At 45.2% G+C, this 15,083-nt stretch overlaps 1 protein-coding gene across 6 annotated transcripts in view; it reads left to right on the top strand.

Moving 5' to 3' along the window:
* Nucleotides 1-15,083, top strand: part of NRP2 (neuropilin 2) — a 117,027-nt gene that overhangs the window by 33,411 nt on the left and 68,533 nt on the right. For all 6 annotated transcript variants that reach the window (XM_015596591.2, XM_006921380.3, XM_025039274.1 and 3 more), the window contains exons 3-7: nucleotides 2,276-2,457; nucleotides 8,123-8,353; nucleotides 9,414-9,569; nucleotides 11,269-11,438; nucleotides 13,410-13,565. In XM_015596591.2, the coding sequence (XP_015452077.1) occupies nucleotides 2,276-2,457; nucleotides 8,123-8,353; nucleotides 9,414-9,569; nucleotides 11,269-11,438; nucleotides 13,410-13,565 (895 nt within the window). The remainder of the gene's footprint in view (nucleotides 1-2,275; nucleotides 2,458-8,122; nucleotides 8,354-9,413; nucleotides 9,570-11,268; nucleotides 11,439-13,409; nucleotides 13,566-15,083) is intronic.

The raw sequence follows: 15,083 nt of genomic DNA on the forward strand, positions 1-15,083 counted from the left end.
AGTTGCTTCTGCTCAAGGCTCTGTCTCTTTACCTCTGAAATGGGTGTGAGGATCCAATAGAGCACAGTGACATTTATTAAGCATATACTAACTGCCAAGCTGTGTAGTGACACTTGTGAGATTTAAATGACCAAAATAATCTATGTAACAGCCCTGGAAAAAAGGTTCTAATATCCCTGTTTTACTCTTATTTACTCCATTTCTGAGGCTCAGAAAGGTTAAGTAACTTGCCTGAGGGGACCCAGCTAATAAGGCACAAACTCATTTGTGTGTACTTCCTGTATGAGAGGAAAGGGGGAGCCTTTCCTACAGGGCCTGCATTTACTCCAGGTAAACCAGGTAATATCTGCTTAAGGAATCCAAGTGGCTTCTCTACTGTGCACACTGGTGGGACATCGCCATTACTCAGCTGGCCATGACTGTCCCACCGGGCTTACCACACTGTGGAAATACCAAGGAGAGATTTTCCAGAAGGTTTGGGGAATTTCCTTTAAGAACAAACTAAATGTCTTTCCACTTTTGTTTTGGAAGTGAGAAAGCATGTTTTCAAAGTCAGCACCATCTCCCACACTGAAATCACAGACCTAAACAGATGCCCCACCCCCACTGCCTTTCTCAATCTGTGGCCGTCTCCCCAGAGCTCCTGGGAGAACCCTGCCATCGCGTCTTCCCCAGACTTTAACTAGCTTCTGTGATTCTTTTGACTGTAGGATTTCAGCTCTCTGGGGTAGAAGAATAAACTAATCCTGGTCTACTCCTTATACTTCCTTCATAGACCTATTTATTTGGAAGTGGCTGAGCAATCTGAAATATGGTTCCCTGGGGCTGGAGTGAGGCCTCAGGCCTTTCTGGCTTGAGAAGCCACTTCTGCAGGCAGTGAGTTCCCACAGACTCTGTGTGTGTGTGGCAGGAGCCAGCAGGCACATCCCAGGGAGGATAGCCTTCCAGTCCCTGTTTTTACCCGAAAGAGATGTCTTACTTGTTGTTTTAACAGGTTGATGCAAAATAAATAAGCAGGGAGGGAGAGGGTGATAGATGGTTTTCAGTAAATAATGGTACCACGCCAGCAATTAGAAGGGAACTGGAGGGGCAAAATTCCCCACCTCAGCAGTTGTGACAGGAGTATTCACTGGAACCCCAGAAAAGGAGCCCAAACAGAGCACCGTGAAGACTGCCAGAGCTCACACTAAGGCTGAAAATATGTGTCTGTACAGATAAAATGGCACAGTATGTGTGCGCCATCCCACAAACCTAGCCAAGGATGTCTTTGAGGTGTATTCCTCCACCCTGGGCCAGTTTGATTATGTTTGAGATGAGCTCAGGTCTTGGCAGCCTAGAGACAGCCGCCCACTGTGCCTCTGGCTGAGGCTGGGAGGTATGTGCTCATAGACGCTGGTCCCTGGGGATTTGCCCCCTGCTTTGGGGGAAAGATTTTTATTGCCTTCTCTAATATGATGCCGATTCCTTTTAAAAATGTGGTGTTGACTAGACACGGCTGATGTGAACTTCTCAGAGTCATCTCAGGGAGAGAGGGAGCCCATGTTTGGGGAGTTTTTGTCATTAACAGATTAAAGATAAGAGAAGAGGGAATGACCCAGGAGAAAACTGAAATGTGGGGGAGGAGGCAGCAAAATAAAAATATCTCTGAAACAGCCCCCGTGTGCCTGGCTCGAAGCCTAGCACCTTACATATGTTTTTTTTTTTTTTTTTTTCATTCCATCTCCATCCCTACCCTCTGAAGTAGATATTTTTATCCTAATCTTGCAGATGAAGAAATTGATGCTCAAAAGGGCTAAGTAACTTGCAGTGACACAAAGCTAATAAGAAACAACTAAGATTCAGAGAGATCATAATGGTAATTAAAATGGTGCTATGGAAGGAAAGAAAAAATATATATATATTTTGATATCTCAAAATATATATATTTGATAGAAAAATTATATAGATAGATAGATAGATAGATAGATAGATAGATAGATAGATAGATAGATAGAAAAATGCTTTTGCTCTTATGTGGGCAAGAGATAAGGCCTTAAAATCTAGCCATTCGCCAGGGTGCTCATTCCCTCTGTGGCTTAAGTAAAGCAATACCGCTTCCTATATCTATGTTTGACGGTCTACAAGCAAACATAGGTGACCTTGTTTTATCAATCTGAAACACATGCGTGTCCAGAAATGAATGGAGAACATATGAACTGGAGTGAGACAATGGTCCTTTTCATCTTCTTAAAGTGCTCTTTTCTCCTATGTGCCCCTTTGCACCACCCTCACCTAGGTATGACTTCATTGAGATTCGGGACGGAGACAGTGAATCTGCCGACCTCCTGGGGAAGCACTGTGGGAACATCGCTCCACCTACCATCATCTCCTCCGGCTCTGTGCTCTATATCAAGTTCACCTCAGACTATGCCCGGCAGGGGGCAGGCTTCTCTCTGCGCTATGAGATCTTCAAGACAGGTCAGTGTGGTCATGGGTGGAAAGCTAGGAGCTGGGCATCTTGGAGGAGATGGGACACTACCACCTGTGTCTGGCCATGGGGACTGTGTCATAGTTACGTGCTTATAGATGGAGCCCAGTGGGTTGAGACAGGTGGCAAGGGTTACAATTTTATCCAGCCTGAGCCAGTTGACGGAGGGAAGAGAGGTTCAAGGTGAACCTGGAGACAGCCCTAGATGAAAAGCCAGTTTAGGTCATCATCCAGCTTGAGAGGGTGAGTTGCAGGGTTAGTGCTGGGTGCTGCCCAGCAGGCAGACAACATCATTTGTGGCACCAAAAGACTAAGGGCACCAATTAAATAGAAAAACACTTTTGGAAAGAACTTAATGTTTGTGTGTGTTTAAAAATCACAGTCATCTTTATGCGAAAAAGGAAAACTTGGTTGAACTTCCTCCTAATTACGTTCATGGCTTAATGTCGCCTTTATTTGGAATTGCATGAGGCAGGAGGGCATAATCTCTTCAGTGTTCAGAGCCTATAAAGATCTCGCTATGACCTGCCCTCTTCCTAGTTGGGTCATGCAGTAGCTTTTAAATTTAAATATGGCTCCTAGAAATTCCCCCTTGCCCATCCACTTTACTACTTCTACCCATTAAACCCCCACTTGCTAAATGCTAATGAAGCTGACCCTCGGAAAAGCAATAAAAAAAGATAGCAAAAAAGAGGCTGAGAACGCTGCACATCAAGTTGTCTACTTACTTTTTGTTAGGTACCCCTTAGATTACTTTAGGCCCTGAGAATATAGGCCAGTGCTTATTTCCGTAACTGGGTAGGCCAACTTCCATTCAGCCGGTTCAACATCTACATGTAAGCATTCCAAGCAGCACGCCCTTTCCTCCAATATGAGTTTATTATCTTGAGGCTAAGTGAAGCTTATCCTCCAGTTCTCCCCTCTCTCGGCCTGCTCTGCCACCGAAGAATCTCTCGCCCCATCTAACGAGTGTGTTGCCCTCCCCAGCAGCCTAAGTTTTGCAGCATGTGGATGGGGTCTGGTGAAAGGGGAAGCTGTCAGCCTTGTCATCAAGAGGCCCAAGTCCGGCGCCTGTTGAGTTCAGTGTAAGGGAAACTATTCATACATATATATATATATATTTTTTTTTTTTTTTTCACTAAACTGTTCTTGAAAGGAAGTGGTAGCTGCTGAAAGCACTTTTTATATCCACTCTGTCTAAATATTTGTCGGATTTGTTTGCCTGGGAACAAGAATGTAGAGTCCAGTGAAGGGGTGGGGCTGAGGGAACTGTGTCAAGCCAGAGCGGGAGCTCTGACTGTCCCAGGGCACGAGTCCCAGGAAGGTCCATTGACTGTGGGTCATCATGCTCCTGACCACATAAGGTCACAGGGACTGACAATCTGTGTTCAGTGGCTTGGGGAATTCCAGTAGCTTGATCCACATTCCTTTGAGTTCTGTGCAAAATTCAGATCAGTCAGTGCCACCGGCTCTGATGGCACGTTCGTTGTACCATCTTCTGTTGGGGTGCAGTGGGGGGAGAGAAGAGAGAAAGGAATAAAACCTCTTTTAGTGGGGAAGACAGGTGTGTAAATCCTCAGCACGTAACAGATGCACAGTAGATGTTGCTGGATGAATATATGCAAATTGAAAGGGAAACTATAGTATGAGGCAGAATGAGTAAGCACTAAGTACAGGTATGACTGACATGCTATGGTTATGAAAATGAGGGCTCCATTGAGTGGCTTGGCAAGCGGAGAATCTGGAAAGTCTATTAGATAGCAAGGTCCCCAGCACTTAAAGCTGTCACTCAGCTCCACTGTGCTGACTGTGAAAGGAAAACAGCTCCGAGCAAGGTCTTCCAGGGAACTGGCCACAGAAAGTCAGACCAAGGTAAGCAAACTCATCTCTGTTTCATGCCTCCTGACCAAGGATGATACCACATTCTTCTGAAAGCCACAGAAAAAGTGCATGTTAACTGTAGCCGTCATGCAAATTTGAAGGGACGATGTTAAAAGATAGAACATACCAGAGGGTATTATAACTCGGCACTGCTGTCTCGAGGACAGTCTGAAGTAGGATTTCGAATGAGGCAGCAAAACTGTGGACTTCCTAGGAACAGTAGTGCTAACCAAAGGAGGTGGCTCGGATGTGGGGAAATGGGGCAGCCGACTTTATGGACTGGGATTGCCCATGCAAGGAAGAAGGAGGTTACTGCAGTGGGAGTTATCTCTGCCAACAACAGCCAGACTTCTGGGAAATATAAGAAGATGACAGCCCAGTGGTTTTCTCAGAGCCACTCATGCCCATTTAAAAGAGCGACTCTTAGCACGAAAGTCAACCCTATAAAAAACACCCATGTGCGGGAGTGCGAATTTCAAAACTGAGAAATTTAGGAAGATGAGCATTCTTCCAGGTCACATGCCCTACACCCACTGCTGGAGTCTTGAGAGAAAATACACCAAGTTTACATCATCTGCAAAACATGAAAGAAACGCATGAACATGCTGAAGAAATCCAAACAAACACAGCTATGTTTGCGGGTCATAAAGAGAAAGAAGGAGGGACCGTAAACTCGGGTACACCGATAACCATATGGAAGGATCTGGAAATCTTTGGCACCACACACCCTGGCAAGATGCTGCTGCGGAATTAAAATGGCAGACGCAGACCCACAACCCAGGTACAGACAGGGACATGTGGCTGGAGTGCAACGTCCATATGGGCCATGAATGAAATGGTTTGTAAAAGAGCCTGTATAGTACCATAGCGTCCTCATGTAAATGGTGGACCTAAACAGCTTGCCACCTTAAAGGATCTCGAATCACCAAATCACGAGCAAAACAGAGGAAGAAATTTTAAAGTATCTTGACATGTAACATTGGAGTCTGAATCACTGAGAAAATGTGGTTTGTTTTGTTTGTTTGTTTTCTGATGCTCTTTGGACCAAAGTTCGAGATCAAGTTTTCTTTCCTGGTGCTCAGTGACATTTTGGGAACTGAAATCTTTGGGGTCATTCACAGATAGAGAAAACCTGGAATGCCCCTTCTCCCAACTCTCTGAATCAAAGAACCAAATTCACATTTTGTGGTCAAGTCAAGCTCAGCTTTGGATAAATCCACCGTCTTTTAAATAGCTTTATGCATACAGATTCTTCTTTCTCTCGCAGACTTACTATAAAATTTACAGTGAAAAAACACAAAGTGGGCATTTTTCATACCAGAATTTTCTGGTATGAAATCATTCATTCACTGCAGCCGAAATCTCCCAGCATCTATGGACCATCTTAGCAGTGAGTAAATTTGAGTATTTGTTGACTGAGCCATTTTTTAAAACTTTTAATCCTTTTAGCACATTGCAGAAAAGATCTTGGATTAGGTAAATATCTGCAAGAGTCAACTTTTGTCTCAAGGATGGTCACTTTTTCCTGAGATCTCTTCTCCATGTTGGATATTCAGCCGCCTGCTTTCTGACACTTGGACCACAGTCCAGACAGTAAGATGGCGTGATTACAGATGAATTCCCCAGACCTCTCTCGGGCTTACGAGGTATCCATTGTGGAAGCCCTTACGCCACATGGATGGGAGGGACCAAAGAAAGATTCCGCCATAAATTCCCTACTCCCTGAGGAGTGGGGATTCCCCTTGCCTGGGCAGGGAAGGACAATAGAGCAAATTCCAGGAGAGAATGTCAGGATGCCTCTTCTAGCACTGGAAGCAAGTTGCAAATAGAGTTAATTTCCTCTGGCTAAGTATCCCACATGAAGAAGGCTTCACAGCAGCCCCAAACACTAATCTTTTCAAAATTCTTTTTGCCTCCCCGCCTCCTCCACCAAGACCTGCCAGCTGGCTAGGCCTTGTCAAACTGCCTCATCCCGGATCATAGAGGAGGCCTTCAGGAGCTGGGTAAATAAAACTGGGGACTCTATGGTTAACAGACTGGGGGAGGACATCCAGCTCACCCCTCCAGGCCTGGCTGCCCACTGGACCGCCCTGCCCCTGAATGATGGAGTGCAGAGCTATCGAGAAGCGGCACTTACAGAGCCTCTAATGAATTCTGGAAATGTTGGCTCTCGCCCCAGGTATCCAGGATCCGCACCTTGCCAAAGCATAGTACTGAGTAGAAGGGCGGAGGTGATGGATGGGTAGGTAGAGACATTGGAATTTTTTGCCTGATGCTAAAGAAAGTTGTGATCCCCCTCCCCCATTCATTTGCATGGCACCTTTTCTGAGTCAGACATTTGCCGCTTTCCAAAAAGCCATCATCAATAAAGAGACTCACGGAGGAGCCTCTGCGGGAGCCTCGGATAAAGACATCGCTGCAGGCTAAGATCAGTGTATTGACATCACATAGTTATATTTCAGTGGGATCCCCAGAGGACACTTCCTGCCAGTAAACACCTGGTTTATCGAGTATTTCTCTGTTTTTTCCTTCATGCGTAGAGTACCTATTATCTTCCTCAGAAATCCTGCTACCTTTCTTAATTTTAAAATCAGAACGTCGTGAAATCAATTCTAATTGTCCAGCATTTATACGCACCGTGTTAACTCACGTCACTGCTTGCTCTGTGCATTGCTGTGGGCCCACGATCTGTGCTGCAGTGTTCTGGGACCATCCCTGGGCCTCCCCTGGCGAATAGCGTCTGGGTTAAAGCACATGAGGGCCCTTTTAATGTGACTCCACCTAGAGGCATTAGGAGATATAGTGGCTGTAATCCTTTACAGCTCCCGCTGCCCTCCAAGCCCGCACCAGGATGCAAATGTGTACGGCGTTTAATAAGGATGACTCCGTGAGTCCCAGGAAAGCAGACCAGAGCTTAGAAGAGAAACAAGGCCATCCCCACTAGAAACGAACCAGAAGCCTTCCAAATGTCAATACACTGCTGCTGCATTTTTCCAAACTTGCTGCTGGAGCGGCCTTTAACATCCCCAACGCCCTGCTGTGATCCACCGGCTACAAACGTCGATTGTTAATTGTCTGGCCACTACAGAGCAGCTCGTTTTAATATAGTCATGACATGAATGAGACCCGAGCTCCCCTTTGCCCCTCCCCTGAGGCACCTTGGATCTCGGAGGGAGAAGGGGGCACTTAGTTGGCTCTGGTACAATAGAGTCTGTGTTGAGGTCAGCAATAAATAAGGGGTAACATTGTTTGCCCTGCTGGCAATCAGCAAGCCTTCCTTAAGGATTGAAATAACTTACATTTCTGGAGCAAGCAGCTGAGTAATTGAGAAAGAAGACTCTGTTCCTCTTTTCAAGAGAATCAATCTTTCTCTCTCTCTCTCTCTCTCTCTCTCACTCTCTCTCTCTCTCTCTCTTCGTTTCTCTCAATCTCTTTCTCTCTCTCTCTCTCTCTCTCTCTCTCTCTCTCTCACACACACACACACACACACACACACACACTTTTTTCTAAAACCCCCAATTCCTCAATTGCTATTCTTACTCTAATATATAGAGCAAGTCAGCTCGTCTCCCTAATTTATCTCTTTAAGAGGGTCTGGCTTAAGGGCTTGAAACGTGAATGCGAAGAGTATGTTGCTTCAAGGGCCACTCGAGTGGAAACAAAACCTCAGGAGTAGGGGGATTTGGGCTCAAACATGTAAGTAACCCATGCAATAGAGGCAGCCAAGCTATCTTCTACCACCGTCTTAATACTACAATTCTTTTTTACATACAGGCTCTGAAGATTGTTCAAAAAACTTCACAAGCCCCAATGGGACCATCGAATCCCCTGGGTTCCCTGAGAAGTACCCGCACAACTTAGATTGCACCTTTACCATCCTGGCCAAACCCAAGATGGAGATCATCCTGCAGTTTCTGACCTTTGACTTGGAGCATGACCCCTTGCAGGTGGGAGAGGGAGACTGCAAATATGATTGGCTGGACATCTGGGATGGCATTCCACACGGTGAGTGATGTCGCTCTCACAAGGCACTTCTCAGTGCTTCACTTCTCAGTGCTCACTGCTAATCGCTTTAGTAACAGTAAGAAAAGAGAATCAAGATTTCAGAGCTCCTTAGGGTTTGTATGTGACCCATGATGACTTTCTCTTAGTATCCTTCACCAAAGATGATTTCAGAGAAATTACAGAAAGGCAGTTTCCTTTCTCAGACGTATTTCTTTGGAGAACAGGAGGAGACTGAATAGATACTTGAATGAACATGAGAAAACCTATAGGTATTGTTCTTTTTTGCTACAAATTGTCAGAATTTCCATAGAAAATGACTCAGTGACCACCCTCTATGCCCAAATAGGACTCTAGAGCCAGATTGATGAGGTTCGAATCCTGGCTCTGCTTTTTGCAGCTCTGCAGCTTTGGGAAAGTTACTCGACCTGTCTGTCTTGTCTGTATAAATAAGCTGTCGTCATTATCATTATTATTACTATAATTTCATTATTCTTAATATAGTCATAGATGTCAAAAGGTGCATCACCCAAGGCCAAGAGGAACCAGGAACCTGTACTTCCCACGTGTATACCAACACGAGTCTTGGACATAGTCAATATTGGCAAAGAAACTGATCTTTCACTTTGGTAGCCATTCTAAGTATTTTGCATGATGAAGGAATGAGACTCGATGGTTAAGCAATTTCATATCCTGAGAAAAGCATAAAATTTAGTCATAAAACTTGAGTTTGAGTCCCAGCTCTGTTATTTCCTAGCTGTACAAAAAGTCATGTGACCTCTCCAAACCTCGATTTATTTTTCTGTAGAACAGGCATTAGAATGCTACCTTCCAGCTCATCTCCCAGGGCTGTGAGAACAGAATAAGGGAAGGTCAGTGAAAGTTTCTTTTAATGTGCAGAAAAAATATTAGACATTGCTCTTAAAACATACCTTTGGTTGTTCTTTTATGTCAGGGCACACAAAGGGATGCTCTGTCGAATGACTTCCAATTGTCAAGGGAAGGGAGAATTGTTGAAAATGGAGTTTGACATTTCCATACCTCCTGACCTCTCTTTATCCAGTTGGCCCCCTGATTGGCAAGTACTGTGGGACCAAAACACCCTCTGAACTCCGTTCGTCAACTGGGATCCTCTCTCTGACCTTTCACACGGACATGGCAGTGGCCAAGGATGGTTTCTCTGCACGTTACTACCTGGTCCACCAAGAGCCGATCGAGAGTGAGTTGGCTGGCTGGGAACCTCCTTCCTGTCTTTCCATCAGAGCTGTGAGGGTGTGCAGTAAAGAGAGGCCTAACTCTGCAAGAAGAAGAGATGGGATTCTACAGAATTTGCAATGGCATCCGAGTTCAGGGAATAAGAGCTATATCCTCTTGCCAGGCAAAGATTAATGAAAATAGAACAAATGTTGATCTGTGTGCTCATTTTTTTAAAGGAAAAAAATATACATACCGAGAATTAGTGATTGCCAGGGAAAGTCACGGGACCATCTTAAGCCTCCATTTTCTCATCTGTGAATAGAAAGGAGGTTTGTTAGGATATCTATATAGAGTCCCCTCCTGTGCTAATATTTTTTTGAGTCAGGGACCATTTTTCTCCCTCTCCAAGCCTCGGTGGCCATTGTCAGGAAACTGAGCAATTCTTTGTCTCTCTCTATATATATTTTGACATTAAACATCTCTGGCCCTGGGTCTGAAAGAAAGTAAATTGGACCTAAAAGAAAAAGTAAGTTTCTCTTACTGGACTGGTACATTGCTTGGACTTTCACTGCATACTTCCAATAAACACAGCTTTTTGAGCTTCTACTATGTGCCAGGCACTGTGGAAAGCATTAAAAGTGTAACTCTGACCCCCGTGGTCATGGAACTTGCCATCTCGGCCATCAATCTCTTGCCCTGAGCTACATTTTCAAATCAGCTCCTCTTGGACATGTGCTTCAGATGTGCTGCCATTTTGACTCAGAAGCTACTAACAACTAAAGAAACACTTTAAGGATGATTAGAGCTGAGAAAATCCTGCCACGGTTGTAGACAGTGTACTATGCTTACCTACAGACGTGGCAGCCTGGCCTGCTGTAAAGTCGATGGGTTTTGTTCTGGGTTTTGATTTTGTTTTTTTTTTTCTTCAAAGAGCTCGTGAATATTGAGTGACAAGAAAATAGTATTGCAAATTGCACCGAGTTCTGCAAATGGCCAATGTAGTCACAGGGTTAATAGGTTTGATACCTGAAAAGATTGCTGGTCCTTATCAGACACATGCACACACAAATATTGACCAGTATCCATGCTATCCATGGAAAGGACAGCAGTTAAACTGACAGCACAAGGTCAGAGTAAGTGACTTCTGGGGACATTTGCCCAAACAAGTGGTGCAGGGCAATGTAGAGTGACATGCAAGTGCTCACAGAAGGGTCTCCCAAGGACAGGTATTTATTGCTTTGTAACGTCTGTCTTCTGTGCCAGAACTCAGGAGACACTAGAGTGAAAGGAAGAAAGAAGCAAAAATGCCTTCTGGGTGTTTATTAATAAGGCAGGCTTCCCACGATGTATGAGCCCACCCAAACTGCCACGAGTCTATCACACATGTACCTGTATTTCAATAATAGTGCATCTGGCATCTGCGAGCATGTGTAGCCTGCAGCATTAACAGTTCTGGTGCTTTAGATTGTACTTTAATTTGTGTGATGATTCTTATTTATCCATAGCCTGATTTCTTTTTGGTCCAATTTCCTTTCTTTCAGACCCAGAGGGGTTGTCTACGACTTGGCATAGTTGTTTGTAAAATATGAGTGTATAATTAGGTTTTTAAGATGAGAAAGTGCCTGCAAGGACTTGTCCCTAGAAGGGAGCAGCGTTTTTAGGGTCCCAGGGGTATGAGATTTAGATACCTAATTCTGCCCTTGACCATCTCCATTCCCCAGACTTTCAGTGCAATGTCCCTCTGGGAATGGAGTCTGGCAAGATTTCTAATGAACAGATCAGTGCCTCATCTACCTACTCTGATGGGAGGTGGAGACCTCAACAAAGCCGGCTCCATGGTGACGACAATGGCTGGACACCCAACTTGGATTCCAGCAAGGAGTATCTCCAGGTACGTACTCAGATACCAGAGGGTATTCAGAGTATGTGTGTATTGGTGGGCAAGATGGGTGGCTCCTCAGCTAGAGTGAACAAAGGACACAAAGAATATAAACACAGCATGCTTGAGAACTCCATCACTTCATCCATCCAAACAAATACATGTTCCAGGCACAAACAGGCTGTGCAAGGCACTGGGCCAGGTGCTGGGATAAAATGACGAGAAAGGTAGACACCGCACCTGCCCTTTTGAAGATTACCAGGCCTCGGGGAAGTTGTTTGGCCATGATGCTGCTTGCCCTATCACTATAGATATCCAAGAAGCATTCTATGAAGAGTTTCAGATCTTCCTCATTCTTGGAACAGGGCAACATCAGAGACTTGACAGGATGGAGGGGAGTACATTTTTCTAAGGGCAGGCTTGTTGAGTTGCTGGCTGAGCATGGCAGTGTCTCATGATCTTTGTATTTGGAGGGAGCCCTATCAGGAAGGTTTTGCACATAGCTAGCAGAAAAACACATGGGAAAACATATTCACTACCGGGAATGAAACTCTAGTCCCCCAGAAGCTCTGCAGCATCTTTTCAGACTATTGTTTCTTTCCTTCTGAATAAGACTTGCAGCTCGTGTTGAGTAATCCTCCCTCGCATGACAGACTGGTCCAGTTCTCATCCCCAGGGAAGAGCAAGCTGCTAGTTCCATGCTAGAGCAGAGACTTCGATGACACATGGCAGACAGCCTTCTGACCCATTGGCGAGCCTGTCCTAGCTCTGATGAGACATGGTGACCTCTGCTCTAAGAAGGACATTGCAGAGCAGACAATGGAAAAGGAAGAGAGACCACTCAGAAACTTCCAGGGTGTCCACAGAGGTTCTCACGGCACAGCCCAAAGGCCATTTGTCACTACTTCTCCAAAAATCCTTCTCATCCTTGCAAAGCTTCTAGAAAGTTCTCCCTTACAATGAGCATTTCATTGATTATACCCTATTTGAGGCTCTTAATCACGTACTTTCTCTTACTGCTATCCACCTGTTTATCATGCACATATACGGCACTGGGTACTTCTGTCGAATGCTTAATAATGCTGAGCACATATTAAGTAGCCAATTAGTGCTTGCTGAATCAAATTTTACCACTGTGTGCTAGCTAAATTTTGATCACACAGAGGTTGCCAGTAAGAAACACTGTGGCCGGCAAAGGAATGACATCCTGCAATTTTCAAATGGATTTGGTGTTGTAGGAGGGAAGGAGCTTCAAAATGTCGGCCATCCTCCTCACTGAGCAAAAGGTCAGGATGTGGTACATAAGCCTAATTGCTTGGGCAGACTCTGCATGCCCTTTGACCCCTAAGTGACCCAAGCAACTAAATACACAATGGAGCGAGGGACTGAAAGGAGGGGAGACAGCTCTGAGCTGAGACTTTTGCAACTAGGGCATCATAAGTGACGAGAAAGGTAGACACCGCACCTGCCCTTTTGAAGATTACCAGCCCTCGGGGAAGTTGGATTGAATTGGACTGGATTGGAGTGGGGTGGATTGGATTGGATTGGATTGGATTGGATTGGATTGGATTGGATTGGATTGGATTGGATTGGATTGGATTTAGCCATTGTCCCTTTAAAACAGCATCTGCTTTTGCTGTCTAAGGCAGCCCATTGTTTAGTAAGAAGGGGTTGTACTTCTAGATGTTCAATGATTCCTTCAAGATAAACTTAACACTGGCCGTTCAGATTTGCAAAAAGAGAAAAAAAGAAAAAACAATCAAGTTACAATTTCAAAGATGTCCAATTCAGTGTCAAATAAGTAGAGTTTAACTGTCCAGCGGAATTGCAAACTGGTCCTTAGTCACCAGGACATCTGGGTGAATCACAGACATGAATTGTGAGCTAAGTATTACAACTGTGTCCTTTGAAGAAAAAGCCGGGTGCTGGCTGCCCTGTGTCGGGGAGTCATGGCCCCCTTACTTCTCCACCCCTCTTCCTCAGGTGGACCTACGCTTTCTAACCGTGCTCACAGCCATTGCAACACAAGGAGCAATTTCCAGGGAAACCCAGAACGGCTATTATGTCAAATCCTACAAGCTGGAAGTCAGCACTAACGGTGAAGACTGGATGGTGTACCGGCATGGCAAAAACCACAAGGTAAACCCATTTCCCACCTCAAAGGCAAGCTGAGATGGTACAAGGGGGACTGGACAGAGGAGCTCCAAGTCAACCCCACACGGGAGAGGGGGCCATGTTCAGCGAGGCTCTAATAACTGATGGAGGCACAGAAGATGCTGGCCCAGAAAATATTCTTTCTTATGCTAAAATGATTGGAAAACACTGTTTCTCTGACAACCTGGCTGTGGGTGCTGTTGCATCTTACAGAGGAGAGAGAGAGAGAGAGAGATACGGAGGGACAGATAGACAGACAGACAGCACTTGCAGGGTGCTCTCTGACTGCAAATGAAGGAGAAAATGTATTCCCAGCCCGTGTCTCCCCACACAGGATTCATTGAGCATTTATGGCCTGAGTCCCTTCCACATGCTGGGTTAACCATCACAAAACCACATGAAACTGCAGTTCAGGAGCTACCAAGGACTGGAAATGAAAGGGCACAAATCCTGAGAGGGAATTACAATGTCCTAAAGAAGAAAGAGGACAATAAATAATGAGTAGAAATTCAATTTGTCAGGGATGGGATCTGAACTGGCAATTGTGCTTGGCAGTAAAGCATTGAACTCTCTCAGCTGGTGCCTTCAGTGTCTCTGGCTCCCAGAGGTATGTCCGGGTGGGTGATATGAGGCTTTTGTTGTACATATGGATGAATGTCTGGCACTGAGCTTTCTTAAGACACATGGCATTCGGGCCATGAACAGGACTGCAGCTGGCATGGTGGTGTTGTGGTTGTAAGGTACACTCAGCTTGTGGGGGGGGCTTATTGGAAATGGCTGATGGGCTCACCTGGGCAGGGGGAGAACTCTGTTTGTCATGGACCAGCTCTCAGGTCTGGAAGGAGAGTGCTTATCCTCCCCTGAAGGGACTTGGGGACAGAGGAAAAGGGTCTCTCCTCTTTAGAGCTATAGTTCTACCAGGCCCCTAGTCTGCAGGTTGTGAATGATCAAAATGGGACCATAGGTGGCCAGACCTGGAGAAGTCGAAATCTTTTCCAGTCTCCTCAGCTTCTGTCACTGTTCCACTGCAGCCTACTCTTGTTTGTGCAACTGAAAACTTTGGACCCAGAAAATCCTGAACTACCATGTTGGCACTATTTCACTCAGGAAACATGAGTTTTTAAAGGAGTGGATTTTTTTTTTTTTAATTAAAATTGCCATAGTAACATGGCACCATTCATCTGAAAATCGTGGCTTCTAGATATTACTAGGTATCAATACACACATACACAAAAATTCCCCGTTTCACTGGACAAAGAAAACGAGTGAAAGTCTTCCCACCCTGACATGTGGAATCAGGTCTAGTTTCTCACTGACTTCGTTTGTTTCAGGAAGAGTTGCCAAATGTCACTTGGAGATGGCAAGCCTGAGTTGGCTAGGTGCTGGGAGCACTGTGGACTGAGTCCTTATCCCACCCCACTCGTTTTTATGCCTTCTTTACCCACTCACCCTTTTCAGTAAGGAACTAGTAGAACCCAGAAGATCAGCCAGGCAGGTGAGGGC

The sequence above is a fragment of the Pteropus alecto genome, unplaced genomic scaffold (genome assembly GCF_000325575.1).
Source record: "Pteropus alecto unplaced genomic scaffold, ASM32557v1 scaffold3, whole genome shotgun sequence".
Classification (NCBI taxonomy): Eukaryota; Metazoa; Chordata; class Mammalia; order Chiroptera; family Pteropodidae; genus Pteropus; species Pteropus alecto.